General features: G+C 40.0%; 1 protein-coding gene across 3 annotated transcripts in view; it reads right to left on the bottom strand.

The window, feature by feature from the left end:
- The window catches only part of UNC5C (unc-5 netrin receptor C), a 257,370-nt gene that overhangs the window by 61,922 nt on the left and 170,183 nt on the right, over positions 1-25,265 (bottom strand). For all 3 annotated transcript variants that reach the window (XM_050338645.1, XM_050338646.1, XM_050338647.1), the window contains exons 3-4: positions 16,523-16,666; positions 3,019-3,122 (exon numbers count right to left, since the gene is read on the bottom strand). In XM_050338645.1, the coding sequence (XP_050194602.1) occupies positions 3,019-3,122; positions 16,523-16,666 (248 nt within the window). The remainder of the gene's footprint in view (positions 1-3,018; positions 3,123-16,522; positions 16,667-25,265) is intronic.

Below are 25,265 nucleotides of genomic sequence, written 5' to 3'. Positions count from 1 at the left end.
TGTGAGTTTGCCTTGTCACCCCTCAGCTATGTGTGGAAACCTCAGTACAAGAGCACCTGTGCTGGTCCTTCTGCTGCTTTCCTCGGCCGTGCACTGGAAAAGCCAAAACATTCATCCACGTGTTTCAAAACCTGTAGGCTAGTTCAGCTTGATGTTGGCTGTAAAACTGAGAGTGGAGAAGCATGTCACAGTGCAGCTGGCACCTATGCTAGTTGGGGCTGGTGGGCAGGGGTATATGACTGCAGAGAAGCTGATCCGTTTTTTCCAGAGACCTCAGTTCCTTACTTTGTCCCAAGAGAACAAGCAAGACTTACTTTGATTTGACCTCTGGCCAGGAGGCTGGTTGTGTTTTAACACATCTACTTCCTTTTGGATCGTGAGGTTTTTTTTTTCCTTTTCCTAGTGTTCATGACCGGAGACTACTCTAATGCTTGTCATGTACTAGTGGATCTGTGGGCCTGGTAAGTGTTGCCTTAAAAGCTTTGCCTGCTCATCCCCGTCTTCATCCTTGCTCTTTGGAGAAGCTCTATGCTGCTATGTGGTTCAGCTTTGCTGTAACAGTATGATCTGCTCTAGCATTGATCCATAAAAGCTTGACATGGTTAATTAAATATGCTGGGAATTATAAGACTGAATTCCCCAGATATTGAATGGAGTACAGAATTTATCGCCAACCATGCTTGTTCCCACCACTTTGAAATAGCAGGGAAAAAAATCAAAAAACACTCAAAAAACACACAAAAAAACCCCAAAACCCACCCCCCCAAAAAAAAATCCCACCAACCCACAATGAAGGGGGAGAATAGAATAAAAGAGAAAAAGCAAGGGAAAGATGCTGGAACTTTGGACTCCAGCTCTGCACTGCATTACACTGAAGGTCTATTCTGTACAGTTTCACAATGTACTTGGAATCAAAGCAGTCTTTCAACAAGATGGAAAATAGCCTCAGACTTCTGCTTGCCTTCTCCCAAGTCCTTTCTTATAGTTACCTGTACCATCATATCAGAAACTTCTCCAAACAAATAAATGAAGTTTTAAACAAAGAACTCATTCATCTTTAAATTAAAATAATCATGTAATCCTCCAAACTACCAAGTTATCTTTCATCTTTCTGCTTTTTAAAATTTATCTTACCAGCTTCAGCAAGTGGCTGTAATAAAGTGTCACATTAAGGTATTCATATTCATTAGTGTTCAGGTCTTTGTTCTTTTAATAGTGTTGGAAAGAATCTACAAAGAGGCCGTATTAGGCGGCTGTCCAATCTGGGTGTTTGATCTCCTTCTGACTTCAAAAGTCAGAAGAGGAAAAAACCAACATTGAGAACAGTTCTTTTGAATGTCAGATGGGGAGAGTATACAATTTCTGAGACTGCCAAGTGTTAATTGGTGTCTGCCCTGACCATGGTACAAATAAGATTCAGAGCCAGTCAATGTACCGTCATGAAGAGCTAATGACAGAGTGAGCAGGATACTGGAAGGCAAGAAAAACCACAACTGTTATGACAGCAGCTCACAGAGGATTTTTTCAGAGATCACTTTCTATGAAGCACGTGAAATTGTGCTGTTTGGGTCCCAGCCACACGACTGGGTATAACAGACCCGTCCCAGAGAACAACCAGACTGGCTGCTTAAATTTCAGAGGTCCTTGTAATACTGCATAAAAACAAACTAAAAATCGTGATTAATCTCTCTTTCTAGCAAAGGTAATGAAGTTCCCCAGTACAACCCTGCACTGCCTGAACAACAAATCCTGTTGCAAAAACAACTGTCACGGCACAATGAGAAGTTGATTTGATGCAGAGAAGCATCAGAAAGGAAAATAAAAACCTGCTGCTAAGTTCTTGAGGAAACCCAACTGATTAATACTACAATTGTCAGCAAGCTGGCTTGGCAGACCTAAACAGTCCTTACAGTTTTGAAGATGTTAAAGGGGAAAGAAAACAGCCTAGAGAACAAGAAAATGGGAAAAATCTTCTAATTATCCTTTCTGATGTTTGTGGACATGTGGCTGCAATTCCGATTAAATTTAAACTTGGGTTAGATGGGGAGGTAACAGTTTAAGCTTCATCTCCTGAGAAATCAGCCATCAGTGCTGCGTGACAACCACTGTGCTACTTAGCCATGACAGTCTGACTTATCCTAATGCAAATTGGCAACAGTTTCTTCTGTGCGTGGTAGAGGAAAACCGAAGAGAATTCAGATAGGGGAATTACCGTCATTAGCAATCAATTTTTCTCTTAACAGCCGCAGCGGATTTAGGATTTCAGAGGCCCCTCTGTGAGTCAGAAATTCCCCCTTCCATGAGCTGTGAGCCTGAAGCTGCAGCCACCACAGCACTTAGAGAGGCTGCTGTTCAAGGGGACGCTCACTGCTGCCCTCAGGCACAGATTTTGCTGAAGGGCCAGCTGGCTCCTGCAGGTAGAGGGCAGGCTACCCACTCTGGGTTTACTTAAATGACAGTAGGATGACCAGATAAGTTCCTGAAGATGGATTATTAGGCAGACACATCTCCTACTTGCCCAAACGACATGCTGCTTCACGTGGGAGCCTGCACTGGACCATCCTCTTGTGCCAAGCTGGCAGGTTTATGCACACACATGTGAGGGAAATATAATCTGGCAAACTAAAAATTAAAACATCTTTATATCATGCTTGCAAGGTGCCTCTCAGAATAAGTGAAATAGTTTTTTTCTTTAAAAGGAAAAGGAAAGAGAGTAGGCTGGTATTAATATGTTCCACCTAATGGAACAGGCTAAATGTCCTTCAGATGCCAGATATAACTGTGATTTTTCAAAGGGAAGAAAAAACCTGAAACCAAACCCCCTGCAGCTCTGCCCAGCAAGGTGCCATAACCCAAAGCCATTAATCAGTTCCCAGTCAATCTTGCCTGTGGGCAGCAGTCAGTCAGCTCTCCATTACCACCCATTCATCATGCCATGCTCTAAGTCACTGCACATCAGCCACCGATCAGGCCTTAGTTAGGATGTCCAAGTGCCAGGACACTGCTGTTGCTGCTCACCTCAGCTACTGGGATGCCTTCAGGGGGACGGCATTGGAGCAGGACCTCTTGCTCCAGGGATACTTCTTTCCCCAATGGCTCCTGCTCAAAAGTTTTCCGGAGATCTGGGGAGAGAGAAGAAAAAGAAGTATTAATAGTATTAATAGCTGGTAATTTAAATTACATTTGATTGTCATACTGGATGAATTCAAGAGACAACGAAAAAAGCAGTTCTGCTCCCTGGAAAGTAAAGCACTTAAAAAAGGCTGGGTCATGGTTTTGCTTCATTCCAACATTAAGCAAAGATTTCATAGTGGATTTATTATTCATATTATGGTACAGCACGTGAATCCAGTGAGGGTCCAAGGCTTCACTGTGGAAGGTCATGTCCAGACAAAGAACAGAAGAAGTTCCTTCTTCAGATAATTTATCTTTGGTAAACTACACCAGTGAAGTACTAAAGAAAGTTATGGAAAATTAAATAAATCTGTAAAACTAAAGCATATAAACTGAATTGCTTTAAATTCATAGATGAAAGTGCTCATACTGTGATCTAATGTACTATTAGCTTATAAGCCTTAACTTTACAGCTTTAGCTAATTTGTCTACACCTTATCATTATCCCTGTAGCACTAAGTTATTATTATTAATGTAATAATAACAATAATATTAATTATAATTTAAAAGTAACAATGTGGAGCTGAACCAGCTTGGATCCTTCCACAGCAGCACAGAAATGCAGTACGCTGAGAGGACATCAGAAGCACTTCCAGAGATTGGAACAGTTCGCTCTATTGGAAAGCTGTGGACTCTGGCTTTCTTGTACTCTCCTGTAATGTCTTCACACAGATGGTAAAATGGACTTCAGAAGTTCCCTCCTTGCCACTGTCTCCGTGTTTTTGCCATGGACTGGCACCCTCTGCACTGTGCCAGGGAGGACCGGGCTTTGGAGAACTGAGCATTCAGCCCCAGTAGCTACTCAGGATATTTCTCCCTGCTCCTGGTTCCTGCTGCAAATGGACATGAGGCCATGTTCAAAGTCACATCAGAGAGCTGGCCTGACTTCAAAAACTTTGCAAACCAGTTATTTTTATTTTACTTTTTGTTCTGAAGTCAGACCAGTTCCTTATGTCAGCTCATAGTGAGGTTGCACAAATACTTGTGTCATACTGGAAACAAGTCATAGTCATATGGGAACAATTTAAAAGCCAAATATTTCATATTTTGAAGCCATAACCTGTGACTGCACTGGAAAACAGATCACTGAATTGAACCGGCTCACAAATAAACCATCCAAAGAGTTATTTTTCATCTAGATTACCTCCAAGATCTAATTTAGAACTGACCCCATAAGAAACTGCATCAGCAGTACCAAAAGGCAAAACTTGGGGCAGGCAAATGTACAGATGGAAAAGGAGATGGAGTGGCTGCTACCAAAATCAGTTCCTCTGAAACTCACCTCTGAGCATGAGACCTCTATCTCTAAGACTGTATTGGGAAAATGTGGTTATTCAACTATCCAGAATTCAATGTAAATCTAATTGTACCATGGAAAAGCTCTGTCATAGCTGGAGACGAACATTTTAACTGAAGCTGATTTAGTAGTAAACTTCTAACATCTTTAAACCCAAGCATTTCCCCAGTGAAACTGAGGCATCTTTCCCTGCACCACAGGCATGAGAGAAGCAACCCCACACCTCACTGCTTTCCTACCACTGACATTCCTGCTCCCTCTAGCACAGAGCGCAGGGATAGTGAGAGGCCCTCTGATAGGACAAGATTTATGGTCACAGTTTAGGGCACCAAAAGATAAGTGGCAATACAAGAAATTACTGTCTCCAGCTGTCTGCTTGTTTGGGGGTTACTCTCTGTGGAAAGAAAGCACATGCCAGTGTCACAGTTACCTCACCACAACATCCACCATTTTAACCTCAGTTGTTGCTGAAGGGAGCTTTACCCTACAACACTGGATAACTTAGGGCAAAGAGGAGGAGCAAAAGTGTGGATGTGAACATTTCTTAGGATGACATACCAAGTTTCACTGGGCTGTGCCTGTCAGCATCTGTGTCACACTGGAGTTATTCCAGACGAATGAGGCTCGTTCATGCAAGAGCAACCACAGCAAGACAACTGGCCAGCTTAGGTCAGATTTCTGTACATAGCTCCCAACACATTGCCAGCTCCAGCATCATCAGACCTCCAGCTTCGTCCCACCTTCTCTGACAGGCTAATCAGGGAAAATTTGAGTTGTGTATGGCTCAGTTTGAGTAAACCCAAACCCTTCAGGTGCCCTGTGGGTAGAAGTCATTCAAAAACCACTGAATTTGGCTTGGTGTACTTCCATACTTCAAACACGGAAATAAGCAGCTCTTTCAGGAACTGGTGGGTTTCTTGGGAACTTACAATATTCCTTTGGCCCAGGCTCCTCACCCATCCTGTGGGCTTGATAAATATCCTGGGCACACATAATGTCAGGTTAATGCAGTTTGCTTTAAGTTAGCAAACAGCTGCGGTTATATTGCTAGCAGTAGCCATATGATCTGATGGTTCCAGAGGTATTTTCAAAAGAAAAGAATGACTTCCACATTTGGTACACCTTACTGCATTTAGCAGGTACACATACACACACACACACACACATTGCAGACAATTATTGTGCTCTAATATCATGGCTGAGGGCAAATTACCATCACACTGACAGAAGCATATAAGCACAGTAATAAATAGCATATCAATAATAGCTTTCAGGTGTTCAGATATGGAGGGATGAAGACAGTAGAGGTAGATTCGGCAGACAATAATCTGATTTTTTCCTAGACATGCTGATTTACTGTTCTGCCAAGCTTCCTGAAACATTTAATAGAATTCTTATCTTCTGCACTGCCTCACATGCACAAAAATCACATCTCCCATAAAGCACTTGCCTTTAAAAAAACTTCCAAATTTTAGTGCATACAAAAGTAAATAGCATTAATCTAGAAAGGTGTAATGACAGTAAAAAAAAAACACTTTAACCTCTTTATTATAAACAGCTGTAATGTCTGCAGTGGGAATAGCTGGAATAGTTGTAGTGGGGCTGCCGCAGGTGAGACAAACTCTATGGGACCCTGGGTCTCCTGGCTGCCCCCACACATGGTGCCTTGCTGTGTGAGGTTGCTTTAATGATACCATTGGATTCAAGTGGTTCAGTGATCCACAAACTAAAAATACAATAAGTAGAGTCCTTGACATAACAGGCAGTAATGCTCTCAAAGGAGCCATTAGGTACTACTGAGTAAATTATACTAATTTGTGGGGGGCAAAAAAAAGGTGCGTAATTGCATACTTACAAGACTTAGAGCTTCTATAAGATATTCTGTTGGCTCCCTCCCACATGTTCACAACTTTATCCCACCACTGCAGCCATGTCACCTACAAATAACTACAGATGGCAGCAGTGCAGAGCAGGTTTGACCTAACCAAGCATAAGGTTGGCTGGTTGTGACATGTACAACTCAACAAGATGGGGTTTTGAGTGATAAAGACGCAGAGGGCCTGGACAAACATCTTCATCACCTGCTGCAGTTATCATGAAGCCACCTGCTGGGACAGCACTGGATTTTGAAATGACTGGTTTTTTTCTATGGCTCTTGCTATAATTTCTGTTGATAGTAATGACATCCTTCTAATTCTTCAGTCCTCAGTTTCCTTTACCATTTAACAATTATAGTCATCTGGGAAATCTCACACTGTCAGTCAGGACTGGGTGAGCTTGCTGAAGTACTAAGGGACTTCAAGAAAGTGAAAAATGTTATTGAAAATGCTCTGCTTGGGAAAGATCCAAAGTGTCATATAAGTTAAAATTGCTTGCGAGCAAGGACATAAGGGATACATTTTTCCCAGAGAATGCTAAGAGACTAATAAAATACATCCCAGTTAAAAAAAAAGCTTTAACAATCTCCAGATAATATGCCTGAAAAAGCAAATCAATAAACCATTTGATCCATTCTAGATCATGACCCCTTGGTCTGTAAAGAGACAGTGTGCATTATTAAAGCCTCAGGTCGGCAACAGCCTTGTTCCTCAGACACCAAGAAAGCACCTTCTCTACCCTCACCTTCAGTAGAGGAAGGCACGAGAGAAAGGCAGTTGCACTTCCTTTCCATTATTATTTTGGTAATGTCGAATAATCCTATATTGTCTGTGTTAGCAATACTCTTCCTCCTCTTAAATAGGTAATGTTGCTGCCACAGCTCATGTCTCCAGAGTGGAGTGTGCCTTCAGTGAAGCTGAAGGGTCCATCTTGTCTCTCTGACCAGCTCTCTCACATATCTCACCAAGCTGCAGGTAGCGATTTCACTGCCTGGCCCAGGTAACAGCCTGCAACCCCATCAGGCACTTTACCTCACCTCTAACTTCCTCTCAAGGCTGTCTTCCTAAAAAGAAACCAAGGAGAATAACTAAAATTCTGGTCTGCCACCTTGAGCCAAACTCTATTTTCCTTACTAATGCATAGTCCTAGTGAATTCAGAGGGTCTCCTGCAGCATGTATCGCAGCACGTTTACAGCATACTTAAGAACAGACTTTCCTTCAAGACTCCTGAAATACTTCTGCACAATCTTCTCTGGTAAGGACATATGGCTACATTCAGAGCTGCACTGAAATGAGAGAATTTTCACAAGTATAAAACTGAAATAAAGAAATGGGAAATAATCTCAGTGTACACCATATTGTTAGCTTTACTCCTGAATTGCTATGCTTTTTGGGCAAAAGGGCATTAGAGCTACATTTTGATGCACTGCTAAATGACTTAATTTTGTTTAATGCATTTTTATCTTACAAAAGAGCCAGAAGTTGCATTTTTGTCTGCTAAAGGTAATAACTTATACAGGAAGTCATGTCATTTCCCCACTTCCTTTTCTACCTGTCAACCTCTAAAACAGAGCAAAGAATGACCCTATTATTTTTTTAATCAAATGTATTTTATCTCTTTGTTTTTTCTGGGTTTTACTGTGATGGGTGGGTGGATAAAACTATAAGGACATCTTTTATAATTTCTGAAAAATGTGGTAAGAGGCAGACCAGACAGTTCAACACAGTGCTAATGTAAGGGTGACTAATGAATGAGCATGAAAAACGGACATTTGTCAGCCAGGAATTAGATGCAAACCAGATGAACAGAATAATACAGCATTACTGTCAGGAAAAGATAGATTTCTGCCCTTGGTAGACCTTTAAGGGTCTCTGCTCCTTCTAGTAACTCCAACATCAACTTTCCTTCTGTAAGAAGTAATCCAAAAAAATTAGCAAGCTTTAAGAGCAAATAAAGAAATAAACACATTATTTTCTATACAACTGTCATATTAACTACGCTCATCGAGAGAAATATGTTTAGTGTATGCTTTCAGAGAAAAAAGGGTTTAAGAATGTGAGAAGACCTTCACAAGAAGTATTTCCATACAAAAGACAGCCTGTTTTATATGGGTAAGTATATACAGCCATCCATGTAAAAGCAAACATGTTATAAGGAAAAAAATGCAATTAAAAAAAGAGAAAACAAGAATATGGCTTGGTATAATTTTAGCTAAAATTTAGTTATTAGAGGATCAATACATAGCCAAGCTCTCCACTTCAAGTCTACCTCTTACCCTTAAGAGTGTTCTCAAGAGGCAAGGTTCAATAGGGTTTTAATTTAACCTAGCCTAATAAGAACACCCAAACAGAAAAATAATTGTGGAAAAAGAATGGTAAAATGCCACTAACATTCTACAAAATGAAAGAGGTTCTGTGCTTCTGAAAACACATCTCACTGCATTTATTCCCAAACTTGGATGACTGATGCTGAGTTTGAGAAACATGACTAATAATGTAGAACTGGTCTATTCCATCCCTCTTCCATCATCTTTCAGAATATGGATAGAGTTAAGAGACAGCTTTTTTTTTCTTTTTTTTTCTTTAAAAAAAAAAAAAAGAAAAAAGAAAAAATTAAAAAGGCATTAAAGACTGAATTATAAATCTAAATGTAAGAAACTTTGGCCTCTCTCTTCTGTTCACAGCTGAGTCTATGACCTTTGCACAGGGATCAATCACATTGGTGGGTAAGCAATGGAAAGGTTAGGTACAAAAACCTCTTTTTTTTTTCTTTATATTAGTCTTCTGTGGTTTCAGCTCTCTGTTATTAATTAGATCAAACCAGATTTCCACTGAGACAGTCACAGGAGTGTCATCAGTCTGTAACGCAGAGGATCCCTGTGAAACCTCTATCAATTGCTTTACTAAGTGTGGTGTCTCACCCTGCAGGGTCCCCTGCTGTGTCAGCCCCATGCTGGGTGTTGATCAAAGCCTCCTGCCCTCCTTCAGTACACCACTGTTCATGGAATGACACTGCAGCTGGACAGACCTGTGCTCTCAGCTGGCCCAAGCCAGTAGCTGGAGCTGAGGAGCCAAGGAAGGAGGAAGTAAGTCAGCACCTCAAAACTCCATCTTAAAGCTCAATGCACAACTCTGTGCCACTCCTTCCTTCTCTGGAAGAGCTGTTTCATGCCTGGACAATCCTAAAGACAAATGTCGCAGCACCATGAGGCTTTCCTAGCCACATTCTCAGCCTTGGAGAGGAACATCAGGGATGGTGGAGCTTCCACCTTTCCAAAGCTGCCTGGCAGCTTGTCACTTGGGACAAGCTTGTCTGTAGCCCTCCGTTGTCACAATAATATATCGGGCTGACATCCCACACAGCCAAGAAGCAGCATGAGTTTTCACAGCTGAGCAGCCAGTGGGGATTGAAGCAGCTTCTTGGAAGTGTGCAACATGTTTTGGGGATGCAGCCCACTATATCCACTGACCTGAGGTACAGAATGAGGTGAGGAACACCCTTTGCTTGCCAAGCTACAATCTGCAAGACACTCTGCAAGACCCCGGGACCTTCTCTCTTCTTTTACTTTGTATGTATTTTCAGCCTAAGCAAACAAGGGGTGTTAGACTGGCCAACCCCTCATTCTAACAATGGCATCTTCAGTCAGCTGGGGATAACACTACACCCTGATGACTCTCTGCAGACTCATTGCCTACATATCTGCAGAAAAAAACCACGTTTTTTTCCCCTCCTCTCTTAGCTCTAAGCTAGTCCAGCCAGGTGGTCCCAAGACTAAACACTCTTTTGCAATGCAGCTTCCATGTGGGCTGTGCTTGTAATGAGGGATGACCCACTCAACACATTTGGTATAGATACAACTGCAAAAAATACAAGCAAGCAAACTTTATCAAGAATTCACTGAGCAGATGGGTTCCCAGGTGTACATCATTTGCACTGTTCTCTTCCTCTTATATTTTTACTTGATAACTCGATATTTCTTTGTAAGCTTAACCTGAAAACTACCTTGTAAACTTAATTCTATTCATTAATTTACTTGGTGATTAAAGATGGAATCCAAAGTTGTTGGGTTTTTTTTTTCAAAGAAATCTAAATGTAATGTTCAAATGAACTAACCTCAACAGGTGCCTTTTCAAATGACAGATATACTAAAGGTACTAAAGATAAACATTAGAAACATCATGTCTACATTGCAATTCAATTCATAGAATTGAATTTACAAGACAATGAAACACTAAAAAGGAAAACTATATATATACATGTGGTATTTTGTTGTTGTTGCTCTTCTGATACACTGAACTAGTGCACACAGCTTTCTGGTCACTACCAAAATATACACAAAATTTTGTTAACTTCCTAGTTGGATCTGATGTTTCACCATTAGGCACTAAGCAGACTCTACTGAAAGATGATAATTTCTTAGGCATGACAGTGTAGGTAGGTAAGGCTCCTTCGGAGGGACTAAATTCACATAAATTCAGTAAAGGGGTTTCCTTTTTTTTTAAGCAATGCCATCAGTGACATCAAGCCCAACCTAATTTATAGAGTCTTTGCTCTTTAATAAAATGCAGTGTATTTCATATTTATTACTGTTGAAACTGCATCCTTAAATTTGGGAATGGTCATTCCTGTTAACTTAGGAAGTGGTACAGAAACATGCCTGTCAGAAGCAAAAGCAGGGTGATAGGATCAAGTATGCTAAATGTGCAGTCAACTTCTCTGCTGCCCTGTCTGTAATCTGCTGTTCTTTAGTAACCTTAGCTCAAGACCACGTGGCTCAGTTATCCCTTTTATTAAACTACAAGCAGCAGATATTGATTAGTAGCAACTTAAATGGTACACAAGGAAGGAATTAGAGTCCTACCTATGTTAACTCTCATACACATTTATCAAAGTACACAAACCACATTTTTAGGACATTTTTTTAATACTGGATATCCTGGGCTCTACCTTCCTATTAAAATTTTCAAGTGTTGTCCTTCCTAGCTCCCTCTCCTTATCTTGACATCCACCCAACTCCGTATCTATTGCAATGGGCTCTAATGCTTTGCTGGCTACAGAACATGTCCTCACAGAGTTAGGTGTGTGAAGAAAGGGAAGAAAGGCACTGCATCAACGTAACATGGAGCATGGGACCCAGGACTAAAAGCTGAGACAACAAGTGTCAGTAAAGAATGTGTGGCTTTTTTCACATCTGTTTCTTTGTATAACTGCATATCCCTTGTAAGCAGACATAAACCACCAGATGAACCAATGTACTTTTCTGCACTGCATTTATCTAATCAGTATACAGTATCTGACATGCATATTTTAACTACATTCCTTTGAAAAAATGTCTGGGGGAATAAAGGCTTTTAGATAAGTACATAGGAAACTAGTACAAAATTATAAAAAAGATTAACTGTAGCACAGTTCCTTACTACATCAGGGCTTTTTAAAACACTTTTTGTTTTTTAAAATCTGATTTGAAGATAATGAATAAAGGAAAAGAAAAAATCTATTCCCATTCATTACACCAAAAAAAAAAAAAAAAAAAAAAGATTGAGTAATAGAAATTACAGAGATAGCTTCCATTTTCTCATGGGTGTTCAACAAATCCGAAACCTGACAGCAGATTTAGGGCTTATATTGTTACTATATTTTCTCAAGGACAGCATGGGTTAACATCATGAAGTCAGGGAGGCTACAGCAACACTGAAGTGGTGCAAATGAGAAGTGAGGTTGCTCTATGCACATGGGCTCAAAGCAATTTATCTTAGCCACCCCTTTATTATCTGATCTAAAAATTAGGTCAAATCCTGCAGCTATTGTTTAGTCTTTATCAGATGTATCTTCCAGTGGGTTTAGCTCTACTTTTGGTTACACAGGCTCAGATCTCATTCATTGTTTCAACAGGAATTTTTCCCTGTTAGGTTTTATCTGGTCAACAACATCAGTCCTGTTACAGAAAATTCATGTCAAAACTTTATATTCGGCTTGGTTTTTTACAGCTGAAGGTAAAGCTGCCCAATCCCCCTCCTCCCTCCCTCCCTCTACAACAGCAACATATTTTAACTGAGCAGAAAAAATGTATCAAAACATATTAGTGACTCACTAGTGCTCCTGATAGGATGTACCTAGAATAAACAAGAAATGTGTGAATAAATAGGAAATGTGTTTTAGCACTTTCCTTGGCCAATATCTGAGAAAATTTGTTATATATTTCCAGCTTCACCAAGATACATACATTATAGGTGTCTCTACTTTGTTGGGCACTGAGATATCTAAAATGGTAAAGTGAAAATTAATCTCAACAAATCTGCTAGTCTAAAAGGAAGAAATGCTCAGCTCTGCTCTCATGGGAAGACCAGCACCCCAGGAAGATTAATTCCATGAAATAGGAAAAATGTTTCTTATCAGAAACAGCCTGCACAGAAGGGAGTCATTTCCAAGCATACTCGTGATCCATGAGTGCAACGGTGATTTGCCTTTAAATGCCCTGAAGACTTAGGGAAGCTGGGATGTTGTCTTTAGATTCACACTCTTTTTCTGTTTATACTGCTAGCATGGTTAGCCTTTGAAAACCATCAGCATCTTTACTCCATATCTATAGATTACCCCTTTCCTGAATAACTGAAGCTCTTGGTCAGAGCAATGTTGCAATTGATTTTCACCGAGAACTTTCATTGACTAGGTTGTTATGTACTTTCTGACACATGCCTGACCCTGCATTAAACAAACACAAGCCACTTTTCCAGGATGCACATTTTTCACACTTTCAAATTACTTTTCAGTTAATTCTATTACATGCTCAGTGAACAGTGATGCTGGATGCTACTTTTTTGTTTGTTTGTTTTAATGGAGTGCAGCTCCAGCCCTTGAGAGAACACAATAATTCCAGAATAAGACACAAGGGCATAAGAGAGAAAAGACAAAAAGAGGATGAGAAGAAGATGAATAGGGAGAGGGAGAGAGAAAAGGAGAGGGAGGAGAGAAGCTTTTCTTAGTGTGCTAAGTATGGCTAGTTATGCTACAGTTGTACCTGTCAAGATGAAATCACCAGGTTCAGGTATTAAGACAAATAATACCACTTAAGCAGGGCACTTTACATGCTCCATTTACCCCTCACCTTTCCTAAAGGTGTCAGTGCTCACTTTTGTGCCAATTAAAAGGGAAGAATGCATTGGTGACAAACAAGCAGCTATAGCTGCAGACTGATCTGGAGAGCTGGACTCTTCTGTCCCTCTTAAGTTTTGGACATCCTTGATTTGCTGGATTAATAAATAGTGCATGGACCCTACTTTGCATCCCAGCCTCACAGCACACTGTGTAACCATTAGAACACTTCTGAGCTGTGTTGAAAGTTTATAATGAAACAGCTATTATAATGCCAGTACAGATTCAGTCCTAAGAAGTCAAAGTTGTGAACACAGATGGGTATTGGTGTATCTGAGTCCAGAGTTTAAAACAGGGATCTTGTAGACCAAATGACATCATGAGATAAGGCATACTCCACACATCATCTGTCTTACTTTCTAAAAAATAGTCGTCAGTTACCTGAGAAATTTACTGAAATCTGTGTAACTGGAAATGGACAATTCTGCAGTGAATGTGCTTCTGCTGCCGGTTTAAAATCTGCAGATTGAAGGCCTAATACTTCAACCCCTTATCCCAAGGAGTCTAAGTGATTTGCTTGTGTCACAGCTGTCCAAGAACCCCAAATTCAGGAACAAGAGGTTAAAAAAAACTTCAGTAAAATACAAAGTCACATTTGTGTAACAGGCCTATAAAACTCCCTAGTGTTTATTTAATTAGATTTAAAAAAAAAAAAAAAAAAAAAAAAAAAGAAAAAAGGAGCCACTGAGACTAGAAAAATTACTGAACTGATTTTTCCTCTATTTCCAAAATATAGTGAGAAAAATAGGCAAACTCTCTACTATGAGCACTTTCAATAAAAATGTGGACACCTGGGAAGAAATGTCAATTGATATAAAATAACATTCACATAATTATTATGTGTTATATAGAAATTAGGTGCATAGTTTTGGCAGCACAAAAAAGTAACTTAAATATCAAGTTAAATACACTCAAATATATATAAAATACTTCCAAACTGTGTTAATTTAATGGCCATCTGTCAAGGGCTACCTGGCAGGACATGAAAATCTAATAAAAAGAGTTAACTTAAGAGTCATAATCTAAAAAACCTGTTCAAACATTGCTAAACCCTTCTGAAGTGCTGACTGCTTAGAAGAAAAAAAACCTGAAATAACTCTCTTTTGTTTCAGTACAAAAAAAAAGAAAATCCGCAAAGTTTTGAAAAGTTTCCTGCCATGAGACAGTACTATGAACACGTGTAATGGCATTTCTACTTTTGCCAGAAGACAATAATTTTAATTCCCCTTAACCCCAGGGAAATTCTTCTCTGAGGTGTAGTCCTGTACTCAAAAGTATGCGTCTCTATTTCCATTCAGTTACTTGGACTAAAAGAATTCAAAAATGTGTATTTCAATGAAAACTCCCAGACTTGTATCTGGATGTTTACACAGAAGGTATCTCCTCTTTGAGGATTTAACCACGTAGTACTTTCTCAAGAACAAAAGGAGAATTAAGCTCTAAATGGAGAGTTTTAAATGACAGAGGTCCTTCCTTTAATATGTCTGTGAAAAGCTTTATTTGGCTGGAAGAATTCTCTTATACCATTATAAGTTGCTAGGCACAGTGCAGGAAATATAAGTATGCTGCAGATCCAGCTTCTAATGACCTTTTCTCACAAAACATGTTTTTGCTGAGGTGAAAACTGTGGAAGAGAGATAATTTCAGATTATATATTTTGTTCCTATTATACAGAACAGTATTTCATCATGTGAAAGAGAAATGGGAGTCCCCAGTGTGACTACCCTATTACAAAGAAAATCACCTCTTTGAAAATTAATGAACATTAAATATTTGTACAGTCAAATGAAGATCTGTTTTCAGGGCACTGGTTGCCCTGTGTTCTTGGGATCTAAGCTGGGACTGGTTCCAAATAAATGCTGAGGTTAGTAGCCATGAATAACAATGATGAAATATTAGGGTTGAGATGATCGCTTTCAAACTCATATTACCAATCTTATCACGTGATATGTTAAACACACACTTTTTTCTTTGTTAAGGAACAGCAGTTTTATTATACGGCTGCAGTGATATATATTTTCAGCTTTACAGAAAAGAACCTGGGTGTTCTGGAGAACACCAAGTTGACTGTGAGTCAACAATGTTCTCTTATGGCAAATAACACTAATGGTAGCCTGGGCTGCATTAGAGAAAAGTATTGACAACAGGTTGAAGGAGGTGATCCTTCCCCTCTGCTAAGCACTGGTGAGGTCAAACCTGGAGTGCTGGGTCCAATTCTGGGCTCCCCAGAACAAGAGAGACATAGACATACTGGAGCAGACCAACAAAGGGCCTCAAAGGTGACTAGCATCTCTCCTACAAGAAAAAGCTGAGAACGCTGGTACTGTGCAGCCTGGAGAAGAGATGGCTTAAGGGGATCCCATTCATGTGTACAAACACCAGATGGGGGGGGAGGCAAGAAGGACATAGTCAGGCTCTTTTCAGTGGTGCCAAGTGATGGGATCAGAGGCAATGGGAACAAGATGAAACAGTTCATTCTGAATATCAGGGAGTATTTTTTCATTGTAAGGGTGACAGAGCAGTGGCATAGGTTGCCCAGAGACGTGGTGGGGTCTCTTTTGTTGGACATACTCAAAAGCCATCTGGACACGATCCTGGCTCTAGGTGGCCCTGCTTGAGCCAAGAGTTGGATCACATGACCTCCAGAGGTATCTTACAGCCTCAGCTGTCCTGTGGCTCTGTGAAAAGAACAGCTATCACCTCATTTCATAGCTTGCTTTGTTAGTATTCCTACACATTACCTTCAGACACTTTTCTCGAGACATAAAAGTACTGTACTCAAGAAATACTGGTTTTGATGCTTTCCCCTCACACGAGTGAGAAGAATGAGATTTTGTTCTTAAGAAGAGAATAAACTGAAATTATTACAAATATTTCTGAAGGCCTTAGTTTTAGTATGCACCTGTAACTGCAGAAAATACAAAGCCTAACTGGCTGGAAATAAAAATCTCTCTTGAACAGCAGAGCTTCCACTTCTCACCTAAGCTTCATCAACTCAACACGGACAGCAAAACACTCACATGCAATGCGGACGTAGGCTTTCCGGCTCTTGGTGGTGCCTGCAGAGCTCCAGGCAACACACTGGCACCAGTAATCCTCGGGCCCAAAGAGCTCCTCGACCTGCTGACGGGAAATCTCGATGCTCACCTCTCGGACAATCAGACCTGTCAGGGTACAAGCAACACATGTCGGTATTAGGCTTACAGGTAGAAAGAAAAAAGTGTAGGTACAGAGATCTGCAAAGTTGGTGGGAGACCTAACAGCTCTCTACAAATATCTACTCAGCAACACAGACTGTCATAAGGATACGAAGGAAAAAAAACCTCCCACTTTATCTTGCATAATAAGGGATGTTGGTGAACGAAAAATTAATTACTAAGATTTTGACTTTTATCACATACAGAATGCATGTTAGACAAATAAGAGGAACAGCACCTCAGCCAGTATAAATTGTACCATGTCTCTAGGGTAATTAACATCAACTGACAATGCAGATCAGTTTTATTTTGATATAAATATCATATAACCCCAGAGTCATTCAATTTATATGATCTCCTTAGCTCTTCTGTATTTAATCTCCTTTTGCTAGACAGACACAGCACAGGGAGAAGTCCTGACACTGAACTGCCCAGGCAAATGGATTTTACCACGGCAGAAAATGTCATGATACACACACTGTGTAATCATGAGCACATGTGCTGCAGTATGGTTATTGCAAGCTGCAGGATGGGCACTACTATTGTCATATATGCTACAGATACTGCAATATTTTAAGGGGATTTTATAAACACAATGAAACACATTTCAGTGCCTGACAGTCTTCCTGGCCCTGGCCTCCATAATGCCTCTCATCACAACCCCCCACCACACCCACAGCTGCACCCATGATGACAGTGACCCACTTGCTATCCTTCCAAGTAGACCACAGTTGCCCACATTTCCCACACGGTTCTCTCTTTCAGGAAGCTGTTTTGCTTCTTCTAAGTGCAAGGAAATTTTGTGGTGTCTCAGATACCACTGCAAGCATTGATGGTAAAATGTGTTGATCCTCTAATGACAACCACTGTGTTTCATACTGACACACTTTTCTCTTTCTCAAAATGCACTGCCTGGTCAAAAAGCTCTTAATTCCAGTCAAGAAACTGGGTGGGGGTGGGAGAAAATGCTTAGTATATCTGGTCTTTGCTGGCCATGCTAAGGTATCAATAAATTTCTAATGTGACTGCCTGTAGAGAACACCATTGCCATTTCAAAAATGCACTCTCACAAACAGCCCTGAATATATAAATTCACACACAAATGTTCTGTGTAGTAAGTCTGATTTCTTTTTTTCCCTTCCAGAAATGCCAGGAAACTCAACTGAAATACCCTTGGATCAGAGTACGCACAGTTTGTCCCCATCACCAAACACCAAAGGGCAGGTCCTTCTGCTGAGCACAGACTTGAGCCTGTGGAGGCCAGCTACCCTCAGCCTTCTGCCTCACGGCTTACAAGGGGATATTCATAACGTGAATGTTCCCAATTGTACTGCATGGCGTGTTCCTCAAGCACTGGAAACCAGGCCAGCCCTTTGATTTGCCTCCAGCCTCACAGAGGCTCCATTCAGGGAGCCAACGATTAATTACTGTTTGCACACAGTTGTGCGCTGTCATTGAGGCTGCATGCTGTTTGCATCCCAAACTTGGTTAACAACTTAACGGCAGAAAGGAATTAATGCATGCAATACCATAGACTTCTCTGGTGGGAATGCCATCTAATGAGATGCATTTTCCTGTTAGAGACTATCACAGCCCAGCTCCCTTTTTATTTCATTATCCTTGACATCTTTAGCCATTGAATAATCAGCTACTTTGGGGGAAACACTTAATAGCTCTTCTCCTTGAAATGAAATACTTAAAATATGGCAACAGCACTCCAAAGAATGGAAATCAAAGCAGTGCATGGACATTTGATATGCAGTGAACACTGTGTTATAAACTTGTTCTGCTTTGATGAGCTAATTCGGCTCCAAAAGGGGTCTGAGGGATAGCTTTTGTCCTGGTGAGAAGAGCATGAAGAGGGTGGGGAGAAAGCATGTACATTACATGCATAGAAATTGTTATATTTTCCCAGTGGAACTGCTGTTAGCCTAAAGATTACTTCAGTTCATTCCCAGTTTTTATTGCAGTAGCGCAGGGAGCCTTTGAAGGTTACAATATTATGTTTTTATAATAAGGCTGATTATGACAGAGCTTGATGGAGAGCTGTGAACTTTGTTACCCAAGGGCTAAAACAAGCAGACTCATAATGACCGTACTGGTAATAATGATAATGATATAGTCTTAACATTCAGGATACAAATGCTGTTTTCTGACAGTTTGCAGAAGATACAAAACTATATATATATAGCTCCCTCTGAAAGCACCAGCAGAACTTTTTGTCTCTGACTTCCTGAGATGTTTTCTAATTCAAAATAATGTGCTACTCCAGCTAATGTCTTTTGGGACAGCTGTAAAGTACTGACAGGTTTCAGATTACTCAGGGTAATTTGGTCTTTGAGTAAAACCAACAGTTGGGTCATGACCAAAGAGACCACCTCTTTCTGCTTGCAAGCAGAAGATATCATTTTGTCTTTATCTCTAAGGTAAACTAGTTTTCCTAGAGTTCAAAATGTATCAAATTAGTTGGTGGTGCCACGAGATCATCTGGGATATCAGGATCCACAGCCAGATCTCCAAGGTGATTCCACCACTCCTTCCCACCACTGCCCACTGGTACCTCATTGCACAAACAGCCACGCTAATTTAGGAGAAACCTCTCACTGGCTGAAATGCACCCAGCTTCAGCACCCACAAAGAGCTGCATTTCCTTTGTTGTACCAACCCATCCCTTCTGGGGGAAGGGATCACCCCTAACAGAAAATCTCTTTCTAGGCCAGACTACAAAAACTGCAGTTTGCTGAGATTCCTCAGATAGCAACTGCCTTGTTACCAGCTGCCATGGTGCTGTACATCAGATTTCACAGAGGAGCTGGCATATTCTCTCTGCTTTCATTCAGGAGTGTATTGCTTATCTATCTCACATGGGCACCAAGTGCAGGAAAACCCTGGCTTCATCTTATGTCTGCTGAACCTGGTTCTGCCTCTACATCAAAGAACACTGGCTGGAGTAATGGGAAAAAAAAAAATCAAAAAGAAAGCTGAACAAACCATGTCTCAATATTTCCAGACAATGTGACATGCTGCGTCTGTCATTCAGGCAACTGCTTATCAAATTGTTTGATTATAGTTGCACAACCTCTGAGAACAAAATTAGACTCACTTTATAAAATAAGTCCCTATATTTTGACTAAAGATATTTAGGACAAGACATATTAAGAAATAAGCAATAATTTATGCAGCATATAGCTCACCTGGTACTGGCCAATTCTACCTTGCCATTGGGCTAAGTAACAAAATGTCACCTTCTCACAGAGAGTATCTCCTCTACCTTACCTTCTTTATTAGAAATATATTGAATTTTTCAGTCTAGTTCCTCATATGGCTAAGCTATACGGCAGGCAAAGATATGCAGCTTTTTTTTTTGTAACACTTGAGTGAGCTGCATATTTCCAGAATTACAAAAATTACACAGATAGTGGAAAAACCCACACAAAGTCAGGATCTTCCTATTTTAAAGCAATGCAACAACAAACACAGCTGAAGAGAAATAACAGTAATGTGGGCAGCTGAAATGCTTAATATGATCCTTCTAATTTGTCTAACTCCATAAAGAGCTGACCAAAGGGATATCCAATACCATATGATGACATGCTCATCATACAAAGCTCGGAGAAGAAGAAGGAATGGGGGGAATGTTTGGAGCAATGGCATTTGTCCTCCCAAATCACTGCTACTTGTGATGGAGTCCTGCTTTCCTGGGAACATCCTGCCTGCTGATGGGAAATGGCAAATAAATTCTTTCTTTTACTTTGCTTGCTTGTACAGTTTTTAGTTTGCCTATTAAACTGCCTTTATCTCATCCCATGAGTTCTCTCACTTTTACCTATCCAATCCTACTCCCCATCTGACCAGGGGAGAGCTGGGGCTAATGCACAACAACCAGTCAAAGATATACTTTCATCCTAATAGTTTTCTGTCCAGTTCAGGACAGAGGATAGTTTACAAGAAGGCTCACAATATTTGTCATAATTGGTCTACAATTACGTCCCAGTCCAGTGAATTAAATAAGTTCTCCACGTGTCAAAATTTTTGCCTGTTTAGTAGCACAGCTTATTCAATCTTTCATTTCAATAAAATAAATGAGTCTCTGGGACTAATACAGCCTGGACTCTGAAAAGAAGTAAGAAGGAACCAGAAATTTACTTATGTCTGTATTTGCATATTAATGAGGGATCAATGGGCAGAGAGAGGCAGAGGGCGGATGGAGCCTTGCTCAACCTGTCTATTGCTGATGTGTGCAGCTGAATAAGCACAGGGAGAGGCACTAGCTGACAGTATATATCAAACCCAAAATTACTACACCTTGTGGAACAAAAGGATGTGTGAAGAATGAGTCGTGCCTCATATATATGGTCTTTTATTATAAGCTGTATCCTAGATACACAATGAAGCAAAGACACACTTCATACACACGGTCCCCAAGTGCCTAACATAGACAGTTATACAAACTGTGAGGCAGATTATCTGCTCTTCAGAGGCACAAATGTCATCTTTTTTAATGTATGCAAATGTAATGTAATTGTAGATATTATGGCAGATTATTTGGTAACTGCAATAATAACTCATGGGTTCCATATTGCACTCTCTGAAGTAATTGGCAAATTTCCCAATGATTTTAATAGAAACAGATTTGCCAATCAGACTCATTATCTTTTAGGGAAACAAAAATGTCTCATAAGGTTCTACAACCCTATATGACTGCAAAAGACAATAAATGATCACCATAAACATCAGAAAACAGAAAATTGTTACCAATTAATCAAATGTTATTATCCAGCCTGGAGTCAGTCTAGGTCACAGAGTTAATATCTACACCTCACTGGGCATCGTTCTTTCAAGAAACTGTTTGATGTATTTTGGCTGCCATAACCATTCAGCATTTGATATTAATACCCAGGATGTGTGAAAATATTCCTCAGGACTTTGATAGAGTAATTTTGGTGAAAGTGTTATATTGGCATGTGTTTGAACCCTCTGGCACAACAGTAAACAGGAACTATTTAGTTGCAAGACTAAACTGCACTTACAGACTCTAAGAAACCGCATGGATAATTTGTTTATTTTCTCTGTAAGTAGAAGTTCAAGCAATTTCTGTGCTTTTGTGCTTTCATTTGCCCAAGAGGTATCTCATTAATTAGGAGTCACATATGCCATAGAACACATTTCTCAAGGAGACGGAACTTTATGACCTACTGGTCTGGAAAAAGACATTAGACTAATACCTGCATATAGATTGCAGGTATATTGCAGCCACTGTAAATAAGTATGGAAATACAGCCCATTTTCACAAAGTTAACTTGCAACCCTTCACATGTTCAATTTCCTGAAGTCAGTAGTCAGAGCAACCTCCCAGACTTGGTATTCAGTGCTGTTGGTTCCTTCCCAGACTAGACAGGCGCAGGTTCCCTTGACTGTATGTGACCCCAGATCTCCCTTCCCACTGGGCAGTGGGGACACAGAGGGCAGGGATGGAGTTTCTGGATGGCATAGAAGAGGCTTCGGGGAGTCAGTAGAAAACAGCCCTGGGGCAGGGGGATTGCTCTGCCCATCCATGAAACACACTCTGCCATAGAATCAAATTATACAGCACGTAACTTAGAAAACCGTGGTCTGTCCCCATTCAAGTCCTCAGTTTAGACATAGTGAAAAGTGTGGTGGCTTGTGTGGTCTTGAGATAAATCAGTGCCAGTCTGAAACAGGCCATGAGTTCTTATTCACAGCTCCTTTTTCTAGCTATTAGCAGCAGGAGAGGGGCATGAAGGAATACTTTATGAATGTTGCTCAGTCAGGACAGATACGAATGATGTAAATAAATATACTTTTAAAATGCAAGATGACGGTGGAAGAAAAATTCTGATACCAAAACAGAAAGTCAGATTTTTGCTATCATTTCAGGAGAAGCTGGATTATCTCCATAACATTTGGCAAAAAGGATGAAAGCATTTTCAGTTCTCATAGTCCTCATCTGTCTTAGATTTCATACAAAGCTGCACCCAAAAATACTTAAAACAGCACCGTATTTTTTGCTTCACTAAAGTGGCCAAGACAATATATCAAAGTAGTCTGACTGTAAATGGATTTAATAAAAGGTAAACAGATTGGTTTCTTATTATGCAGTCCTTTGTCCTTTTACATTTAATGGTAAAATTTAAGTGACCAAAGCCAAGAATTATGATCTTTTTACTCACTGATAGTCCAGAATGGCCTGTCTGATTTATTTAATTACTCATCACAGGTGCTATAAACAGCCTGTCTCTCTAGCAGAAGTCTGATCATTTTACTTGGTGAAATAACCTTTTTACAAAGGTAAAAAAAATCAGTGCTATGCCAGAATTTAAGTTTATTTACTCTCTTGCAGAGATGGATCCCTTATAGTCAGAGAGTTATTCCACTCAAATATATCAGAGTACTTAAGCTATAGAATTTGACATTTAAAAATGAATAAACAGGCTATGCACAAGAAGAATGGCTTCAAATATTAAAGCTCTTGCTGAGAAAAATGTACTCTGTGCACCGTAATGGGACAGAGATTATTGCCTAACTGCACACTTTGCCTATAGCTTATTTTCTATATAGTGTACCTGTAATCTTAACAAAAGATAGACAGATAGATATCCAGAGAGAGTTTAAAAGAGTAAACAGCTTTAACACCCAGTAATCTTCCACACTGTGACTGCATAAACCTGGTTTTGTCTTGACACTGCTTTTCTGTAAATTGAGGCTTCCCGGCAATATGAAATGACTGCACGAAGATCACAAACAATTTTCCACAAATATTAGCTTAAATATTTAAATTAAAAGCTTCCAGCTATTTCTGCTCTCTTCCTAACTTTCTCTTTAGGAAACAGATACATTCCTAATTCAGATTAACACAGGTGAGGGTTACAACCTAATAAAGTCAAACTGTCTTAAAAACTGATGTCAAGTTTGCACTGGTTTGCATCACTTACCTATGGTATCTAATTACCAGCTAATGTTATCAAGCTGAGCTAAAATCCCAGCTATCCTAATATTTTTTAACTGACTGACTTACACAAAAATTACAAAGGACTGTCTTCAGAGGGATTTTACTTTGAACTGGAATTAAAGAACATGCATTCTGCTTGGGTTTTGTTTTCTTTCAGTGAAAACAAGGCTTTTTTGTTCTTTCCTGTTAACATCTGAAGGACTAAGTTGTGTAAGATGATGGGAAGATTTCAAAAGGGAGCTCATGAATGCTGATGGAAGACAAAATGTGTGCCCTGGTCCCTGCCAGCATGGTGGAGGTGGGCAGTAGAGCCCTGTGGGTTTGTCCCTTTGAGGGAGGTAAAATAGCCCCTCTGCTATCTCCTCCCCTGGCCAACCTTGGCAGCTGATTGCTTTACATCATCGCCCTTGAACTACTGTTATTTAATACCATAGAACAGCATTGGATTGCTTATTCTTAGCTTATAAACAGTTCAGAGACAAAGGAAAAACACCTCCTCCCTTGTTTTTTAATGAAGGCTATTTTCTGGCTGACAGCAGCTTTTGCAAATATGTCCAAATTGCTCTAAAATGCATTATTATCTTCCACATGTAACAATGTGTGCCTACAGTTGCCACATTCTTTTTTCCCTTTTTCCTGGTTCAAAAGTAATAATCTTCAGAGTAGGAGGACTCCAAAGAAAACCTCCCTACAAACATGTATTTACATTCAAGCATGGGCATCAGGATTTCTGAAATCATACAGGCTGAGGTCTAGGAGCAGAAACAAATGCAAATCAATGCATTTTGACCCAAGCCATCCTGACACTAGGAAACTCTGGGTGGCAATACCCACACAGTTCCCTGCCTGGCTGGTGCTGCTTACAGGATCTGAGAGGAAGACAGGTCGTCCACACAGAAAAGCATGAGTATGAGCTCTTAGCAGCTCCAGTTTTTGGGTCAAAGCCCAATCTTCCCTTCTTTTGATTGAGGCACGTGCAGCTGAGAAAAGATACTGTTTTGGTTTTTTTCAAGGGCCAGGAAAAAAATGTGCAAATGGTTCATGTGTTACTTAAAGCTGCAGTTCAGACTTCACAAAGAAAATCTGTGCATTTTTTATTTCTGGTTCAGAGGATTTACATGCTCTTTCTAATGATCTGGGCCTTCAGCAGTGGGTAATGCTTCCCAGTCCCCAGCTTAGTGCTCATGCAAAATTGAAGCACTTCTGAGGCAGTTTAGAGCCTACAGATGAATCTCAATGTGCAAAAAGAAATAATGGTTGTTTAGCACTTCACAAGAAGAAGCAGAGGAAATTATGAAAAAAAAAAAAAAAAGAAATCTATTGAACTTCAAACATCTGGGAAGCCAACAACAAGCATCTGAATTCTGAACAGCATGTTTACATTTCCTTTGCATAGTGGAGGGGGGCAGGGTTTGTGTGTAAATTTATATATAAAAATATACACCAAGTTGTTTATAATAATTACTGGCATATACATGTTATATGTATATTTATATTAAAAAAAAATGTATCTGCACATGTACTCATGTACCACATGCACTCTGCATGGTTTTGAGAAGCAGAGACAACTTGAAAATGCCTTATTTCTGTGAACTT

Source organism: Myiozetetes cayanensis, unplaced genomic scaffold (assembly GCF_022539395.1).
Source record: "Myiozetetes cayanensis isolate MyiCay16 unplaced genomic scaffold, myiCay2020 scf7, whole genome shotgun sequence".
Taxonomy (NCBI): domain Eukaryota; kingdom Metazoa; phylum Chordata; class Aves; order Passeriformes; family Tyrannidae; genus Myiozetetes; species Myiozetetes cayanensis.
This window is presented reverse-complemented; position numbering and strand designations above follow the sequence as displayed.